The 19,979-nt window shown below is 40.5% G+C and overlaps 1 protein-coding gene across 2 annotated transcripts in view; it reads right to left on the reverse strand.

Moving 5' to 3' along the window:
• The window catches only part of SEC24B (SEC24 homolog B, COPII coat complex component), a 48,779-nt gene extending 32,632 nt beyond the window's left edge, over positions 1 to 16,147 (reverse strand). Inside the window, exons 1-3 of one of the 2 annotated variants that reach the window (XM_066548129.1) lie at positions 16,024 to 16,147; positions 9,870 to 10,574; positions 2,073 to 2,258 (exon numbers count right to left, since the gene is read on the reverse strand). In XM_066548129.1, coding sequence (XP_066404226.1) covers positions 2,073 to 2,258; positions 9,870 to 10,574; positions 16,024 to 16,147 — 1,015 coding nt within the window. The remainder of the gene's footprint in view (positions 1 to 2,072; positions 2,259 to 9,869; positions 10,575 to 16,023) is intronic. The other variant, XM_066548130.1, reaches the window with a different exon arrangement.
• Between the last annotated feature and the right edge of the window lie 3,832 nt (positions 16,148 to 19,979).

Genomic DNA, 19,979 nt, shown 5'->3' on the forward strand with positions numbered 1-19,979 from the left:
AAATAAACCAACTATTTCAGTATTTTAAGTTCAATCATGCTCACCATAAAAGCCTTTCAAACATAAAGTGCGCATGAAATTTGGACAGATAGTTATGTAAGATTAAATAGACTTCAATACATTTTAAGGTTTTTGTCCTGTTGAAGATAGTCAAGTAAACAATTAGAATTTTTTAGTTTTTATAGGAATGCCCCAAGAGGAGCCTAAAACAATGAAATCCTTTTCAAAAATTAATTCAAACTGGGTTTTTTCAGAATGCTTTCATGTAGACAATGGTATTCTATAATTCAAAAAAAATATTTTAAAAAATCAAGTCCATCTGATTACTGCAGCTGAAACATACCTGGAATTCTAACCCAGGCAAATATTTAGTACATGTGTTCTGGTTTTTCAGTAGGTTCACTTCCACAAATAGTTACGACATTTAATTTTTGATAAAAAAGTTGTTGATAAAAAAAGCAAGAGTACATTATTTATTTCAGATTCCTCAAACAAAACTAGAGAAGAGTTTGAAGTCTTCCAATGCTCATAAAACCATCATCTGAACATAGAAACTTATATGTGATGACATGTAAAAAGATAAAATTAGAGCAATAAAAACTCCTGACAACTTATCTTTATACTGCCAACATACTGCTGTTTTTAGAATGTGCTCATTCAGCTACTTACTGCATTCACCTTCACTTAGTGGAAGCATTTGAATTTAGGGAAGTTCAGCAGCCACTGAACTGATCTGTAGCTGCTGTACCAGGTGTTCACACATTTCACAGGAATCACTTCCAGAACACACACATTGCACATTCAAAGCAATCACAGTTAAAGAGCTGAAATCCTTTTTCTCATTAAAAACATGGTTCGCAATTTCTTTGGAAAAAGAAGCAACACTTTCTAGTAAGCACACCTACAACACAAAGTCTATCTAGCACCAAAATCAACTATAAAACTGTGCAAGGGCCACAGTTCAAAAAATTGACATACTTTCTTTAAAATGATACGCTGTACATAGGACTTTACAGCAGTGAATAATTTTTTTCCTCTAATAGATATATAAATGATTGATGAACAACCTGTAATCTGCATTCTACCAGAAAAAAGAGGAAAAGGGGTACTTTAGTTATTTACGTCAGAGGATTCTGTAATTTAAGAATAAAAAAATATTCTGTGATAATCACACACCATGGGGTTGCCAAATATTTTGAACACTAGAGATACCATATTATTCTGATGAAATTAATGCCTACTTCCACCTCTCAGTGGAAGAACTTCAGAATTTTAAATTCTTATGGATGAAGAACTCAGTGAAGAGTTCTTCATCCATAAGAATTTAAAATTCTGAAATTGCTAAGAGAAAACGTGGCCAAAATAAAAAAAATCATGCAGTCAATTAGATTTGGAATACTAGATACAGAAACATGTAATAATCAAGAGGCAAGTCAAAACAGTGTAAAGTTTAATTTAACTCAAGCAGTGTCAAGACAGTGTAAAGTTTAATTTAACTGAAGAAGGCTCAAGAGCCAATTGATTCTTTGTCAAGGTGCTGCCAACATCAGAATAGGAAGGAGCTTATACAAACACAGGTTTTCCCACAAGAATTCTTGCAGCAGCTTTCCATGGGCACTTACAGCTAGGCAGTTAAGAAAACAATTCTACCAGTTTGAACTTAATCCTCAAACTCACTGTTTCCACAAACTAGCAGGTTTCTAGTTTACACTTCATTTTTCAATACAGACTAATTACAAGCTAATTTTAAAACCTTCCTCTAGGAAATTAAAGTAGTGAGCAGTTTTTTCAGAATAAGGGAACTAAAAGAAGGTTTTTTTGAGCAAGAGACATGTAAGACTGCCAACAAGACAAACAAGCCAAAGGCAACAACACGTGGACAAAGGAAATCAAACACAAAGAGAATCTAAAACCAAGGTGACATAAAGCACCACCACTTAGGGAGCCTGACGAGACGCCAGAGATGTGCTCCAGTCAAACATAGAAAAGCAGCTGTAAAACTTCCAGCATTCATGTGTGCACGTGGAATACAGCAAAAGCCTGTAGTGTGACTTCCCATTCCCTTTTAGTACCTTCCTGAAGGGCCAGCTCTGGTGACTGTGTAACAGATGGTGAAGATGGTGGCTTTGAAGACAGGCTTGGAGCAGGTGACCTTACTGACGACATCACAGCAGAGGCAGCAGATGTTCCAACTCCAGGCTTGGTAAAAGGAACATTCTGGCTCACTGAGGGCACGGGCTGTGAAGAATCAATGCCACCTGAAAACAACAGCAGAAAGCAGGAACCCTTTGTATGTACTTGCACAGACAATTACACAGCACAGGCAATCACACTTGATTCCACAGTAACTACAAAAAACAATGCAGTACTTCAAAGAGAGATGCCTTCAAACAAGTATCTATGGAAGGATTGGTTGTTTTAAAAAAATCAATACTTTCAGTGCTAAAACTCCATTATAATGAACAAATTGCTCTGACAACAGCAAAAAAAAAAAAAGCAAGCATGATGCAGTACAAGCAAGACTAAGCTAGCTGAAGCTTCTTTTTGACAACATCCCCACAATGCTGTGCTTTTATAAGTTACTGTTCCCAGGTAAGTGGAATGTAGTCCACTTGAAATACATCCTTCAACATTCTTCATGGGAGGAAATCTTGTGCAGTAGAAGACCAGTACTATGTCTCCCTTGCAGTGCTGGCACTTTGCAATATGGGTATTCAGTTATGAGACTCATATTCCAAGCAATCTGTTTCAATCAACCCTGAGTATTCCACAAAACTTCTGATGTGTTTTAGACATCTGGACTAGATATAATCTGCTTAAAAAAAGTCAGATTAATGTTCTGAGAGATGTAACATAGTCCAGCTGAAATTCCAATCAGACAAGGACAACATAATTTCAATTAAGTTAGCTCTCAACTAAGGGGTGCTCTTTGCTTATAAATTGAGAAAATCTGTATTATGATTCTTTCTAAAAAAACCCTGACCAACCAAGCTGTTAAAAAGAAGAGAAAGGAAGTGGTTTTACCAAAAGTTCTCAGTAAACAAACACAGAAATTAAACAAGAGCAAAATTCTCCATTTGTAGAGTACTTGTTGAAGTTACCAAATTTGCTAAAGGATGCAGAGGTAATATTAACTTTGCATCTTCTGCACATATAGCTGTGTAGATCATACAGTCCCTGAACTTCTCCTTAAATAATGGAGGTGATATCTCAAAGAACTTCATGGGCAAGTTGAGGTTTCCTTTAGAGGGTGAAGAAGAAGAGGCAGCTTAAAATAATCCTTCTGTTTTTATTATTTACAGTCAAAATTTACAGTACACATCTTTATTATCTTTTATATATTTTTCAATTTTAAAATCTGAAGTTGAGTATGCATGCAGCTTTTTGCAAGTCTTATCAAAATGGAACTGATGCCTTTTTCCAATGAACATACAGAGCATTTTTTTACTGCAGTGGACTTGCTATAATCTTTGCTTCTACACAGTATCCTGCAGATTGCCCATGGGAGCTTCAGAACCTGTCAGCAGGAATGTTCTTACTACAGCAGCTTCCACAAGCAAGACATGCAAGATGACAAGGGAAGTTCTCTGCCACATCCACGTGCTCATCAAGCACTGCTGTAGAGAGTGGTAAATGCTGCAATGTCAGTGTCACGTGCTCAAAGCCAAAACCAATTTACACCTGGATTAGCGGAAGATGTAATACCTTCCTGCCAAGTACTAATATCTATTCTCAAGCAAAGGTTATCCAATTACCTTCAAAATTACGTGAATCCTTTAAATGCATTGTAAAATAAATGTTTCTAAACTCTGAGAAATAAAACATATTTTTCATTGTACAAAAATCCAATCTGCAAAATCAAATGTCAAACTTTATTTGGTGACTCCACAAAGGTTTTAAATGCTGTAAGCAACCAAGACCAAAGGAATCACTTGAACAAAATTAACATATAAAACCACATTTCCTCACCTTCAGTGTGTACTGAAGATTTTCCTTCATGCCTCTCAACCATGAACAACTCATGCACTAACAATATTCAAGCATAATGATCTACAGCTAAAAGGCATGTTACAGAAAGAATCTGCAGAATTGGGCAAATTAGCATTGTAATTCATCATTTTTCCCTATACATCATCACAAAGTTGTTATTTAGTGTCTAACTGGAGACCTAGAGGTCATAGTTTAAAAGTATCACCACAGTTCCTCAAAATTTCAGAGGACATGCGAGAATTATCCTTCTTGAGTTGCTTCATCTGTGGTCTTGATTTCCTGCCCTCACAACCCCAAAACCCCCTGCACCCAACATAACACAATTTCTAAGGAGAGAGGCACCACCTCCCTGCAGCCTGTTTTCCAACATCATCCTTTGCCCTGACTTTCAGTACTGGCTGCAGTCCTTCCCTTTTTTCAAGCACACCTATATTAGCAGATTTACAGGATTATAGCCTACATTCCTAGGAACTGGGGCAGCAAGGACTTTACATCCTGATCTGACATAAGGGGAAGTATGTGCGTGAGATAATGAAATTAGAGTGTCTCCTGCTCAAGCAGACTGTCCATAGCAGGATGCAAAGAAGCCCATGCCATACACCCACAGGAGCTCTCCAGCTCCCTCTCCTCACAGAGGAGTCCAGTAAAATTCAGGCATCCTGGCTGACATCCATGCTAACTTGAAAAGCACCAAGAATAATGAGAGTGCTACGATTTAAGCTGAAATAAACTGGAAAAACATTTAAGAAAGCTACTGACCTAGAAAGACAAAAAACCGAAATAATACAAAGTATGAAATTTACATAGCGTAACACTCATGAACAGATTTTTACCAAGACTGTTCTGCTGAAGTACAGATTTTAAAGACAGAAGAGGGTGATTTTGCAGGGTTAAACTAGTTTAAACCTCCAAGGAGAAAAGTCTTGAATTAGAGATATTTATATTCTACTTTATTTATACTTCCTAAAGCAAAAAAAATTATTCTCACTGGCTATTATTCACCAAGAGCAGTCAACTACCATCAAAAAAAATCCTCTTAAAACAAATCTGGTTTCTTCTAGTGAAATCTTAGCATACTTGCTGAAAATACTTCAGCTATTTCAGAAAGGGGCTGTTGAAGTCTTATGAAAATACTTTGATACTTTGTTGCAGTTCCATGTCCTTAGTACTTAACATACAGAAGTTAAGAGATTTGATCTCAGTAAATTCAACATGCTGAAGGCTTTTCGAGGCTATACATAAAATTGGATGTTTAAAGAAACCAATTCAAGTCCAGTGTTGACAACTTTTTTGATTCAAGTAAAAAACAATTCAGTAATCAAACAACTTCTGAAAAACTCTCGCCAGCCTAAGATTCCTGAGTAAGTCCTGTTTGGACACAGATTTTATCAACACATCATTCTACATAAAGGATTCATCTTCATCACTGAGACCTTTCAGTGCTGACTGTACAAAACTGCTTTGGAAAAATACGCTAAAACTGCAGCATCTTGTCTGACAGTCTGTCTGCAATTTGCTTATTTATAATTTAAAGATTGTAAGGGCATCTCTCACAGCACAGGGGCAATGACGGCAAACTCTTATCGGCACCCTGACAAAGAGGAGGATACTGTATCTAAGTTTCTTTACACAAACAGTCATAGAAAGCACACTTATGAATTTCAGTAAATCTTTCTTTTTTCAAGTAGTTTAGCAAAAAACTATGCATAGAACAGATGGCAACTGTTTCCCATCATTGCTTCTTCCTGAAGAAAGCAGGGAGGATGAAATACTCAGAAAGTTTCCTTGCAACAGATCATTCATTATTTCCTTATGCTCCTTGTGTATTGCGTTCAGACACTTTCCAAGGATGTACAGGAATTGGCAAATAATTTTCAAAATCCAACTCCTTTTCTTAAAGGCTGAAAACAAATAGAATACTATCTATAAAATGACTCCATCTGAGAACAGTAAGACTGCACTGGGAAATTTAGAAAGCATCTCAGCATCTCAAAACCAAACCAGTTATGCCAGGATCAAACAATTACTATAATTACTTTACAATTTAATTATTATGCATTTATTTGTAATTATTTATGTAATTGTTTTACTATTGGGGTGTTGTAGCAATTGGATTTTTAATATATTTTAGCCAAAGATGTTGAATTCTAGATTAAAAGAAACCAGATATCATTGGAGGCAATTTGTTTAGCCCAAGACACCAAAAATGTTTAAATTGTGTTCAAGGTTTAGTACTAAAATTGTCCAGCTCTTCCTTCAGCCTTGCTATCAGCTGTTATGTTTATCTGCTTTTCTTAGTCAGGAAATACTGAGGTTGAACCAGAATTCAGGGGAAAGAGAAAAAAAGTATTTTGCAGATAAATCACTTCCAGAAACCTGTGCACTGTGCAATGAAGCAGAGGGCATGCTTCTATCAGCAGCTTTACAAGCCCAGAAAGAGTCTGCATGTGGTGTATTGAGGCCTACAGTCCAGCAAACCAACCAAGGACTGCAGCATTACCCAAGTGCAACAGAAACAGTGGATCAGTGTTTATTTTCATAACTGCAAAGTGAGTATCCATGACACAGCATTATGACAGCCAAATCTATCATTAGTTCTTTGAAATCCAAGTGTAATATTAGTAGTTTTTCTTGAGGCCATATACTAACTCAATCACCCCCTTAAGAGCAGCATTGAATGGTTCAAAAATAAAAATTATTGCTCATATTTCTCTTCACTGTCTGGTCAGCTCCACTGTTCCACCTTTAAAACGGCTGCTCATTGCAAAACAATTGCTATGAACAAATCACTTCAAGACAACTCTACAGGAAAGAAAATTAACAAGCATCGAAATTAAAAACTTCTGTAAATAAAACAGTAACAGTTTGAAAAAAAAAAAAAGTTGTTTTCATATGCCTACTTCATATTGTGCTATTCTGGAAAGACACCTGCATTCTGTCAAGTCCAGCTGCACATTCTGCACTGAACAGAGTCAACTTTTTTGGCCAGTCCTTGAAAGAATCCATTTTTATGCACAACCATGAAATGCTGGTAACTTCAGGAGCTTTTCAAAGTGCTCCCTATATTTCTTTTTTTAAATGATATTTTGTTTCATGGTTTGAAAATACTGGAGAAAATTACACAGAACATTCATCAGTACAAAATTCAAATCTACTAATATTAAATGACACTCTACATCCTAGTCTTGGGAGGGGGGAGGAAACTAATATTGAAACTAAATTCAAACTGTGGATTGAATGAGCTTCATTAACTGCTTAACTGCTTTTCCCAAAAAAAAAGCTTTACCAAACCCATGTTCTTTCTTAAGTCCTTGGTTTGAGAAAATGTCAGCCACTAGGACTCCAAACACAGATTCAACTTTACACTATAATCTGAAGTATCTAGCATTAAAAAGGAAACCTACAGTTATGCAACATCTGTCTTTAGTAGAGAAAGCAAGCTGTAATTTGGCACTGCTTACAAGTCAAAACTGCATGAAGTCAGGAAATTCCCAGTTTAGACAGAAAATCAGATCAAATCCTGCACAGACTATTGCTCTCTCCTCTGCAGAGCAAGATATTTCATTGTGAAGGTACTCCCACATCTCCAGTCTCTTCCATGCTTCCTGCTAAGTATTACCCCATGAACTGGTACTCAGTTTTCCTATGAAACAGAAGCTGAAAGGACCAAGGAGGACTGAGTGTACTTGCCCTCAATGGCACCTTCACAACCTTATAGCTACATACATACTAAAACCATCAAGTTGTTGCTTGCAAAAATCAGCTACAACTTCCTCTTTCAAATGTTTATCAAAAATATTAATGAAAAAGCCCCAACTGACTTGGAATCCGTGTAGGGTTCCACACGTTTCCTGAACTTTGTGGGGAAATGCACGTGTTTATTAAGATCCAATTATTACAATTATTACAGAGATACCTCTTCCTGAATTATGGTGCTAACAAGTCCATATGCCAATGTCAACAGTATGAATTTTATCTAACAACAAATGTGAAGAGAGAGAGAGAATAAAATAGAAAGAGATAAGAGAAAGGGAGTGAAAAGTGAAGATTAAGACCCATCAAGAGACAACAGGTAGACAAGAAAAATATCTCAAATCCTGCAGGCACTGCCAGGCTGAGAATAAAACATGCTCCCACATCATTGGGAACTGCCCAGTTGTGCAGGATACAAGAATTGAAAGGCACAATTACATATGTGAAATATTATCAAAGAAAGCAAAAAAGCAAGATTGGACAGTATTTCAGGAACCACATACAAGAGATGACAGCAATGAGTTATACAAACCAGACTTAATTTTTGTGAAGGAAATTCAAGCATTCAAGGTGGATGTGACTGTGTAATTCAAGTGTACTGACACATCCTTAGAAGAGGCCACAGTAGAAAAAGTGAACAAATACCAACATCATCACAAACACATCTAGGAACTCACAGCTGTGGCAGACATCATATTTGTGAGTGTTCTCTGCAGAGTGCAGGGGAAATGGTATCACAGAAACCTCTGAGAGCCCTGGCTCACTCTAAGTCAAGGCAGGAGAAGACAGCCCAGGCCCTGGCCTCAGAGCACTCTGCACTTCTGCAGACAGTGTGTGTGTGTGTGTCTGTGTGTAAAGCATGTGCAGTTGTATCACCTTAGCACCAATAAAGTTTCAGTGAATACCAGTGGTGCTGAGCAGCCACAACCCAGCTGACACCAGGTGTGGACAGCACATGGGGGATGACATTGGACTCATCATGAGATGTCTCATACCATCCAAATGGGACTAAGTTCTACTAATTTTCACTGAGGTGGGCAGGCCACCTATGCTTAATGTGGAAAAGCAATAAGTACAAATTATATGTGTTGGATAAATAGAAATCTGGAGATCCAGACAGTTAGTCCTCTTCTTCTGGTCTTCTTGGTGGTAGGGGACCCACACAACAGACCTCAATAGGTTAATTATGTTCAGGTGTACATGGGAACTCCAAGCACTTTCCCTTGGATGCAGGCAGGGGAGTTTTACTGGTTTTTTGCAACACTGTTGCATCACTGTGGATCATGCCCACTCCTTTGGAAATTGAGGCTGGGAGCATTTCGGGGGACTTGGTTGGTTTTGACCTCTTCTAAGGCACAAAGCTGCCTCTCATGTCAGCGCACTTGGGTCAGTTATGCCCCATCAGAAGGGATGAACACGCTCAGGCTTACGTGTGACAGTTGTGCAAGGAAGGCCAATTGGCATGATAAAAAGTACCAGCCTGCCTCCACAGGGCCTGCTTCTTACCTGACTCAAGATCCAGCTTGTAGCATCTGGCAGTAGGTGTTCACCCTCCCTGTCTGGTGTGGATTGATTTCCCATTACACACCACACCCCCATAAACTCTCCTCCTACTCCCGGGGAAAAGTGTGCAAACCTGGCCTCAGCAAAGCACCCTGCTGCCTCCACAAATGGCTGATTGTTTTGAGTCATTACCACTAACATTTCAGTCTCTCACAGGGTCACTAAGGCAAAATTTAAAGAAACAACAACCATGACTTAGAGAAATTCTCCAGCCAGAAAAGAAAAAAGTATCATTGTGAATAACAGACATATTTCAGAAATTACGTATTCCTTCAGAACTGCATGAAAAAGCTCCCTTCTGAGGCCACTCACATGAAAACCACACAAATAAACTACAACCATCCCCTAAATAGTGTATTTTTCTGTATTTCTCAATAGAACCAAATAGCAGCTATTGTGAGGAGTGTGGTAACCAAATTAGAAAAGCTACAAGAATGAGTGACAGAACTCAAAATTACATTACAGAATTCCACAGTGAACACAAACAAGCCAACAAGAGCACACAATTACTTATGTTTAGCAGACAAATCTGGCGGTTCACAATCTTTCAAGTAACACCATACCTGTATTTATTTGGTTGTTTACTTTAGGAACCGATCCAGTGAGATTCCTGCTGAGGTTGTCTTGCACAGCCTGAGCAGATGAAACAGTTGATAATGTTGTATTGTATCCCACTGGAACGTGCTGTTGAAGGGAATGAGGTACTGATGTACTCTGGCTAGAAAATGCATTTGTCTCTTTGAACTGTCCAACAGCAGGTAGACTCTGAGAGGTAAATGTCTGCCCATACACACCTCCAGCAGCCACGGGAGGATAGGAAACATTAGGATACATGGCACCAGAAACCACGGGCATAGTGTAGTGATCAGAATTAAGGGGAAATCCCTGAGATGCAACTGAAGAGCTGACAGAAGTGCTGTAGTGATTATCAAATGCTGAATATGACTGCTGAGCACTCACATGCAAGTAGGATGCAGACGATACTGCTCCTTGAACAGGTCTGTCACTGGAGACCCCTGAATGGGGAGGAGCGTTGTTGTACAACTGATGTGACTCCTGTGCATTCAACACGTTGCTACCCACAGATGTCATAACATTTTGTGCTGGTGCTGAATAGTAACCAGGGTAGTAACTGGCTCTGTACTGATTCTCCAGATGTGAAGCAGCAGCTTTATTGGGCACTTGGGAATAGTGTCCTGAAGGCGCACTGTAGTTTGGAAGATGTGAGCCATAGCCAGAGGGGAACTGCATCTGACTCTGCATAGGACCTGAAATGAAGAGAAAACATCACATGTATTAATTAAAGGGGCATCTGCTCGAAGTGCCAATGGACTCTGCACTTCAACTAACAAACAACTGCTTTCTCCTTTTCTATTTTTGAGTTTGATTCTCATCAACAGGGAGAGAATAAACCAAGTATAATGCATAAAAACACTATTTGAGGGAATTTGCAAATACACAAAGAAGAAGCAGAAAAACTGACTGCTTCCATTCTTGAAAGAGGCTTCCATGCCAAGATTGTTTGCCTCTTGTTTGTATTTTGAATATTTTAAAAGTTTATAGGGGGTTAATACTTAAAAAAATAGTGAGCAACCATAAGCACCAAACTGGTATTTGTAAGGGTTTGAACCACCTGAATCTGGAAACTGAAAAGCTGCAGTGAAATCAGTATGTCCATACATAACAATATATATTAAGTACTCTTCTTTACAAGTCCTTGATACAGTGACCAAGATAAAGAGTTGCAGGACAGTTATATTTGTCTTCTATGTCCTTATGTATTATGCTTTCAGAAAAACGGACTTTTTCTTAATGAAACTACAGAGTATTTGACAAGGCACATCATTTTTATTTACTGTCTGATACTCACATCAGGTGTAAGAGATGTTGGTATCAGAGAAACTGACCTCTGGTACCACTGCCATTGGCTGTGCAACATTAGAGGTTAATTACATACTGGCCCAGCAAGGGTCAAACAAGTACTTGCTGCTAGAGACCAAATGTTAACTATGTCCAAAGGGATTGTCTCAGCCAACTGCTCAATGGGAAATCTCAAAGTTCTTCCTCATGTCCCATTCCTTAACCCTGTTTTTGTTTTTAGTGAACCACAGATGCTTTTGAGTGGATAACTGGCTTTCTTAGAAATCCCACACCCTATAGCTTACATCACACAGAATGACTACAATGTTATTTCCCACTCCCTGGGCAATAAAAACATAAACACAGCACTGGCCCACTCACAAATTAAATGGCAGCTGAGGTAATAATGAATAGTTGATTCCCCTGCTAATATTTACAATGATTACAAAACTTAAGCATTACTTCTCTTGTCTTGAAATTCTGAAAAATCACTGTTCTCCAAGCAACCTCTAGATGTCCTATGGTTAACTTGCAAGCCAATTTTAATAATGAATTTGTTAACAGACCCCTAAAAGCAAGGAACATACTGCCCAAAATTGCTTTCTGGTAAAATTAAAAATGCCCTTTCATAACTGAAAGGAAGTTGAGCAGAAGAAAAAGAAGCTAAAAAATTGCAGAACAGTAACTTGGACTGCTGGATGAAAAGACAGACAGGCGCTTGGGGGAAAAGCATAAAGAGCTTAAAAAAATTATCTCAAGTTTTGAAGAGAGCATGTATGAGCTATGCTTCTGATTCACCTACTTCTTGAAAAAGTGGGAGCTGCTGTACAGAGCTGCATAGCTTTTTCTCCTTTAAAGGAAAACGATTTTGGGTTAGCAAGCCATTAAACAGCTACATGAACTTTGCCAGACTTTTGACCTGCTTTTTAAAGTCTGAAAAAGCAAACCCAAAGATACAGCAATAATTTATATGTGTCAAGGTTTATGGCTTTAAGCAGCTATGCCACCTTGTGTATCAAGAAAAGATATTTTATTTGAAAATAAAATGTGCATCTATTCTGCTGATATATGCAGATTTAACTAACTGAGCAGGTCAGTTAAATTTAACTAATTTAGTTAGTTAGACAGTAGGTAGTTAGATTTAACTAACTTAGAAACTGGTTTAGGAGCACCTGCCTCCTAAATGAAAGGCTGCATATCAAATAATCTACTGCAGTCTTCTGGTATCTAGCTCTTGTTTCAAAATACACACCATAAACTGAGATTAAATTACCAATACAAGATATCAGTCTCTACATGATAGAATGCAGAGTTCTTTTTATTCACATTTTTTAAGCAGAAACATTTACAAACACACATGAAAACCTCACTAAGACAGACAACATTTGAAAAATTATATTGATATCAAGCTGCAGGTCCTTTGAAAGCAAGTTTTACAATTATAGATGAAAGATTATTCTCACTATCTGAAGTGAGTTTTTTGTCCATTTTATTACAAAGAATGTGAGTGGAAAGTAATTTTTATATTGCAATTAGTAGCTGAAGCTATGAATGGTGACTACATAATCTGACAGTTTTCAACACTGGAAATCAAAATACGTCTTCAGTGTCATTTCAAAATCTGGTTAATTGCACAATCAGTCCCAATGTCTCAGGTATTCCACCTTTCCAAAACACCTGAAAAAATACCTCAAAAAATTCCATAAAGGAGCTGAAACACCTGCTGTGTGCAGCTGAGGTTATCTCTAAAACATCATCTCTGTAACAAAAGCAGTGCACCTCTCCTTCTACGAACAAATTAATACTTATTATATAAAGCATGCAATTATATAAAGCTACAATGTGTGACTACACAGACATTAACAGGTGAACCCCAAAAAATCCTAATTTTTTTAATGGAGGGGAGAGCCACAATGCAAAAAATTCCAAACTCCCACAAAAAAATAAAAGAAGCAGTGCTATGGCTATACCACCATGTGAATTAGTAAAGTTTTGCTTGCTAATGTCATGTTTGGTTTTTATGGCCACACATTCCCTCAGCAGTATAATTCAGCCATCTGCCATGCACCCTACCTACATGGAATCTATGGATGCTACACCACCACACTGCCTTTCTATCCAAATCCACCTGTGAGCTTTCCAAAACTTCTAACACCCCTTTACCCACCTCCAGAGCAGACTCCCACAGCCTCCTCGCACGTCCTTTCCCCCATGGGCAGGGGGCAGCACCACTGCCCCTTGTTTGCTGCTGGCAAACAAACCAGCAGATCAAGCAATGCTGAACTCGCACTGCAGCTCAGCCACAGAACTGCTGTCTCCTCCTTCAGGAGGATTCACACAGCTTCCCATTGTCACCAAATATTCAGAGGTTTCCCATCTTTCACATCTCTGCTCTCTTTGTTAAATCGACCAAAGCTATCCCCAGTCTGAGGAGGCATGAAAAACAAGACTAAACAAGACAATAGTGAAAATTTTGCTTCCAAAATGCCAGCAGAAATACCAACGGCAGCCTCACAAACCAGCTGCAGACAGCACCAGACAAAACTCTTCTAAAGAGTCATGGGAATATAAAACAATTATCCTCTCAGTGCTGCACTTCAATACATTAAATTGTTAGTGCTGAAGTCCCCCATCACTACTGAAGAAATCATCCTTGAGTACTGATTTAACAAGAACCATTTTGTTATGCTGAAATTAGGAAATAGGTCATTTTCCACTTAGATACAAAGCCACTTTAAGACTAAAAAAAAAGCTTCCCAAACTTGTAAGAAAGGAGGAAGAAAAAAATACCATACACAGAAGAAGTTAATTTTCAAAACTCAACAAAACAATCACGCCTAAATTTAACAAAAACTGAAGTCTCCAAGGATCTCAAATAGACTTGGTCACTGAACCAGGCAAAATTCACTAATAACAAACCTGAACATCCTTTTAAATATCATTCTATGTACAACAGGCTGCTTGCTTTCTGCAAAAAGCACTCTCTTTCATTAGATGGCAGCAACTACATAGTTTTACCTTAAAAATTCACATTTTACCAAATTAAAACACAGAGCACTCTAAAGGAAGACATACACCAGTGTTTTCTTTCAGCCAATATAGAAACAGCTCAAGTCACATCAGGATCTTACACTTAAACTCGACTCCAATGACATAAAATTAAATTTCAAAAGCAGTGACAATCCGGTTCATGAAATTTAGTTTTTATTATACAGTACAGAACTTTCCACTGGTATTTTTCTATTGCTATTCCCCTCTATTTCCATCAAAAACACCCCAAAACCTCAAATCCTGTGTTGTAACTTCAGGAGATTAGTACTCAGACAATAGATAGACCAATCAAAAATTTTTGGAATGCCATTTCTAGATGTCACAAAATGAAAAATTCAGGGTTATTGACTAAAGTCATCAAAGACATCTAAAGGAACACAAAAACCAAACTTATGCAATAAACATTTAAGGCTGTTATTGAACAGTGTATACATTTCTCAGAATTAAATAGAGTTTTGCAGAAAATAACTGGTCTGGTTTTACACAAGCTGTTTCTACCAATATTAGCAGCAACATGGAGTTAATTAATTAAAACAACAAATAGTAACGATGGGTCTTTAAAATGATTAAGCTAAGAACATAAAGAGAAGATAGGATGACAGCTTCTATTTGTTTCTGTAAAACACTTCCAGGGTACTCATGCTGTAGCAGCTGTATCCTGATAATGGCATGTTTTTTTGACTAAAAGCCAAGTAAAATGGCATTATCTGAACAATTTTTACAACCCCAGCATCACAATACCAGTTTGGATACAAATGAGGCATCAGTATCTCCTTAAAACCTAGCATTTAATTACCTTTATTTTCTTCAGTGACTGCCTCAACATGTACTGTATAGGCATTTAAGTGTTTAGCACTGAACTACCCCTTTGGACACGAGAAAAGCTCACAATTCTCACGTAAAAAATTTTGTAGGTCCCTACCCTGCACAGAAAACACACCTGTGCAGAAAATAGCATGACTACAAAAGATTTAACAGTATGAGCTAGAACTCCATGCAAATAAGAGGCCAAATTTAGATACCAAACCAATATTGCACAAATAAAATTATTATATAGGGATTTTGAAGAGTTAACGTGGTGTGTCAATAAAGAACTGATTTTATAGCGCACCAATTTAAAAATGCGGAAGTGTACACTCCTTACTTTCATTCATACTACAGTCAGTCTCACTACCTCTCTGCCTGAAATGGGCGTCAATATTTTGTGACTTCAAACTATTCTGCCTTTGTTTTTCAGTGACCCACATTTCACTGGTCTGATGTTCCCTGTTCAGCTCAAATCCCAAGAACCAGTTGTGTGAACGCCTTACCCACCCACTACTTTTAAGTTCATACATAGCCTACAAAGTGACTACTCTCCCCTAATACGCGATTTTCTGCCCATTCTCACGCAACACAGCCAGCATCGAGGCCTGGAGGTGCCTCGGCCTCCGGAGCTTTCCTGAAACGCCACAAACAGGCGCCACAACACCGGGCAGATCCAAACCCGCCAGGAGATAAAGGTGCGGATCCCCCCTCCCTCCCTCGCCCCTTCAGGAAGCGGGAGAGGCTGCCCTTTCTCAAGTTCTCTCCGTACGCAGCCGCGGGGCCCGCACCTTCCCCAAGCAGCTCCGCGGGTCCCGCTGCCTTTCAGCGAAGGCTCCGCTGCGTGCCGGATCCTCGGGCCCGCGCCCGCCCCCGGCAGGCAGGAACAGCGCGCAGGCCCCGGCACCCACGGGGGCCTCACCCCCGCGGGAGCCCCGCGGCTCGTCCCGGGGACCCCGCGGGCCTCTCCCCGCCCGCCCGGGCCCCGCGCAGCTCCCTCACCGTTCTGGCAGCGCGGCGCGCCGCTCGCAGGGGCCGCGGCCTCCAGGGAGCTGCCGGGCCCGCCCGGGGAAAACGCGGCGGCGGCGGCTGCGGGCCGCGGCGGCAGCCCGGCGGGCGCGGACATGGCTCCTCGCAGCGCTTCTTCACTGCGTCCCGCTCCCGCCTGCTCCTCTCTTTCCTCCTCCGCCTCCTCCTCCGCCGCCCCGATCCGCAGCCGGGGCCGAGAGAGGTCGGGAACCGCGGGAGGGCCCGAGCGCCGCGCGCGCCGTCGCGGCCCCGAGCGCCGCCGCCTACAGCGCCCCCCGGCGGCCGCTCCGCCGTGAGGCCGCGCCCCACCCGGCCCGGCCCGGCCGGGAGGGTGGGCTGAGCAGGGAGGGCAGGCTGAGCAGGGAGGGACGGGCCGGGCAGCACAGCCGGGCCTCACGTCTCGCGAGGGATTCATCTCACCCGGTCCCAGCGGGAACGGCCCGTGTGGCGGGGACAAACCGCCCGGCCCGCTCAATCTGTGTGTGGCGGGGCTCTATGCCTTATGTGTGACTCCGTGGGCAGGCCGGGGCAGGGTGAGGAGAGGCTGGAGGGATGTGATCCTTCCCCTCTGCTCGGCCTCATCTGGCGTGTGGTGTTCGGTTCTGGGTTCCTCAGCACAAGAGAGGCATAGAGCTCCGGGAGTGGAGGCCAACAAAGATGATGAGGGGCTGCAGCATCACTTGCCAGGAATGGCTGAGGAAAGCTAGGCTTGTTAAACCTGGAAGAGAGACAACTGAGAGAGGATTTTGTCAATACATATCTAAATATACATCTATATAGTGTATAAATACCTAAAGTGGGGGTGCCAAGAGGATGGAGCCAGGCTCCTCTCCGTGATGCCAAACAATGGGACACAAGGCAACGGGCTGAAACTGATGCACGGAAGTTCCACCTGAACATGAGGAAGAACTTTATAGTGACTGTGCACTGGAGCAGATTGCTCAGAGAGGTTGTGGAGTTCCTCTCACTTGACTGTCTTGAGATGCTCAAGAAGCATCTGGACGCAATCCTCTGCCATGTGCTCTGGGCTGACCCTGCTTGAGCAGGGAGGTTGGACCACATGAGCCACTCTGGTCCCTTTCAATCTCGCTGATTCTGTGAGGCTGCTCCATGTCCCTGCCTCAGGGCACAGACATGTACATATGCAATACATACACCTGTCCTTATTTTGCCTGAGACATTTTTGTCTGTATAGATCATATATGCTATTTTTGGTATAAATGTACCCTGGAACACACAGAGAGGTAATGTGTATTGCACAGGAGAAAGGGCCTCACAAGGTGAGGTGAGGTGAAAGCTCTCCCTCTAATTATTCTTGTACAGACAGAAAAGCCTTAGTGCGAAGGGTGAGCTGAGGCAAGGCTTTTCTTTCAGTGCTAGGAGGGCTCACTGCATTCTGTCTGTCTCCAGTGTGGATATATGCTATCTATAGAGACAGGCCTTCACAAGAAATGGCAAAGAGAGATAAGGCAAGACTTTTCACTCTCTGTGGAGAATATATACTTCATATTCTCTAAGCAGGAAGGCAAGTATTGGAGAGCCTCTGCCATGGTTTAACCTCATCCAGCAACTGAGCATCACACAGCCCCTTCTCCCACCCCCACCCTCCATCCGGCTGCAATGGGGAAGAGAATCATAATTGTAAAAGTGAGGAAACTCCTGGGTTGAGATAAAGTCTGTTAAATAGCTAAAGCAAAAGCTGTGCACACAAGCAAAGCAAAACAAGGAATTCCTTCACCACTTGCTGTGGTCAGGCAGGTGTTCAGCCACCTCCAGGAAAGCAGGGCTCCATCAGATGTAAGGGTTATTTGGAAGACAAACTCCATTACTCTGAATATGCCTCCCTCCCTTTTTCTCTCTCACCCAGCTCTATGTGCTGAGCACACCACCACATGGTATGGAATATCCCTTGGGTGAGTTGGAATCAGCTGCCCCAGTTGTGTCCCCTCCCAGCTGGTGCTTGCCCAGCTCCCTTGCTGGTGGGTTGGTGTGAGAGGCAGAAAAGACCTTGACACTGTATAAGCACTGCTCAGCAGTAGTGAAAACATCTCTGTTTTATGAGCCCTGTTTGCAGCAAAAAGCCAAAACATAGTCCACACCAGCTGCTATGAAATAAATGAACTCTATCCCCTGCCAAAACCAGAACATCCTTCCCCTGTTGGCTGCTGTTGACAAAGGATTTCTGTTCAGTTCATCACCTTCCACAGTCTAAACCACACACTAAACCATATTAATTTTGACTGTTTGTCTGTCTTGATCACCTATCTATCGCCTATCATTCACTCAGACACTAATCAAGACTGGGCTAATTGCTCAGGTTATTGAATTAATTATGCAAAAAGTCAAAAGCACTATAATATACTGGTGATTTATATTGTCAACACTAAATCCAACGACACTGAGTCACCTTTACTTTTTGCATACATTGACCAGTCCCTTCCCTGTGTGTTTGCTGTTCTTCCTACTGGTTATTATGCATGTCTGTCCTTAAGTACTTATTTAAAATACTTTGCCTTTATGCTTAGTATATGGCCCAGCTCTGACTGTTACAATTATTACAAAGCATGCAGGGCATCTTATATACTGCAGGAGCTGACTATATTGGAATCTTTCTCAGCCTTCACACCCTCTCAGAATATGTAGAGGTGTCTTGTACAGGCCTCTATTAGTTCTTGGATTGTAAATCCATATCAGAAAGAAAGAGTTTCTTCTCCATGACCTAATAAGCTAGGGCAAGAAATAATGGGTTCAAAATGCAGCAATGTTCAGGTAAGCTATTAAGAAATAAACCTTATTGGGATACTAAAGGACTAAGTAGCATGGGAATGGTGTGACATTGCTGTAATAGAAGGAATCTTAGCAGGGGTTACACAAACATTTTGAGAATCTGACTGTCAACCAGCAAGTGACCTCCTGAAGTCCTTTCAGGGCTGTACTGTTCTGACAGGGTTAACAAATTCCATGGTTAAAGTTGTTCTTCCTTCATTGTTACCCATGTTTTCCCTTCCTTGTAGCCCATACTCTGTCCTACATAAAGTACTTCTGAGAAATGATTGCATGACAGCAAAATATTTCAGATATCTGGACAAGCAGTTGATTTGTCTTTTCATTCTCAGTGCTCTTTGAGAGGGTGTGTAACTGCTTCCTTGTACTACTACTATATTTTGTGACAGCATGCAGCACATATGAATCTGTGTTTTGACAAAGGTTTTTCCTTTCCAAAGTCTCATTTCTCTAACCCCTAGTACTGTGAAACCATAAATATATCCTATATCACAATCTTTGAAAATTACACATCAATTTAGGATCAAGCAGAAGCAGTTAGAGATCATTGTGCTAAAAGCAAGAGGAGGCAACTGGGAATTTTCCCATTTTTTGAATGCTTTTACAAAACCTTTTACACGGCTTGATCAATTCTTTTCTACAAACAACAATGACACTGTGGTTAAACCATTATTTCCTAGGAAATCCAGATGAGTTGGCAGCTAGAGCACAATCCCCTAATGGAAATTCACCATAAAATCAAACCCATTAATTTTGTTTTCCTCATTCATAATGAATCTGAAAGCATTAGCAAGAAATGAGTATTCATGTCTGCTTTTTATGCTACCATGCAACAAATAACAGTGGAGCTGTGTCACCTAGGCCATTGCTTCCACCTAGTCTAGCAACAAGCTTATTATAGGAGTGATAAATTCTTTGGCCAGTTGATGAGACTTAATTACTAACAGAGATATTTTGACCTTTTTTGGACACAAAAAAGTCCCTCTGACATTTGGGTTTGCAGAACAAATGTGAAAGTGCATCTTGTTACACCTAACCTGGTAAATGAGGCATTAAATTTCCAAACCTAGAAAAAAAAAGGTAATTTTTATGTGGAGGAAAATGTGGGAACAAATCATTATAAACTGAGTGAGAAATAATTTTGA

This window comes from Molothrus aeneus, chromosome 4 (assembly GCF_037042795.1).
Source record: "Molothrus aeneus isolate 106 chromosome 4, BPBGC_Maene_1.0, whole genome shotgun sequence".
In the NCBI taxonomy this organism is placed as follows: domain Eukaryota; kingdom Metazoa; phylum Chordata; class Aves; order Passeriformes; family Icteridae; genus Molothrus; species Molothrus aeneus.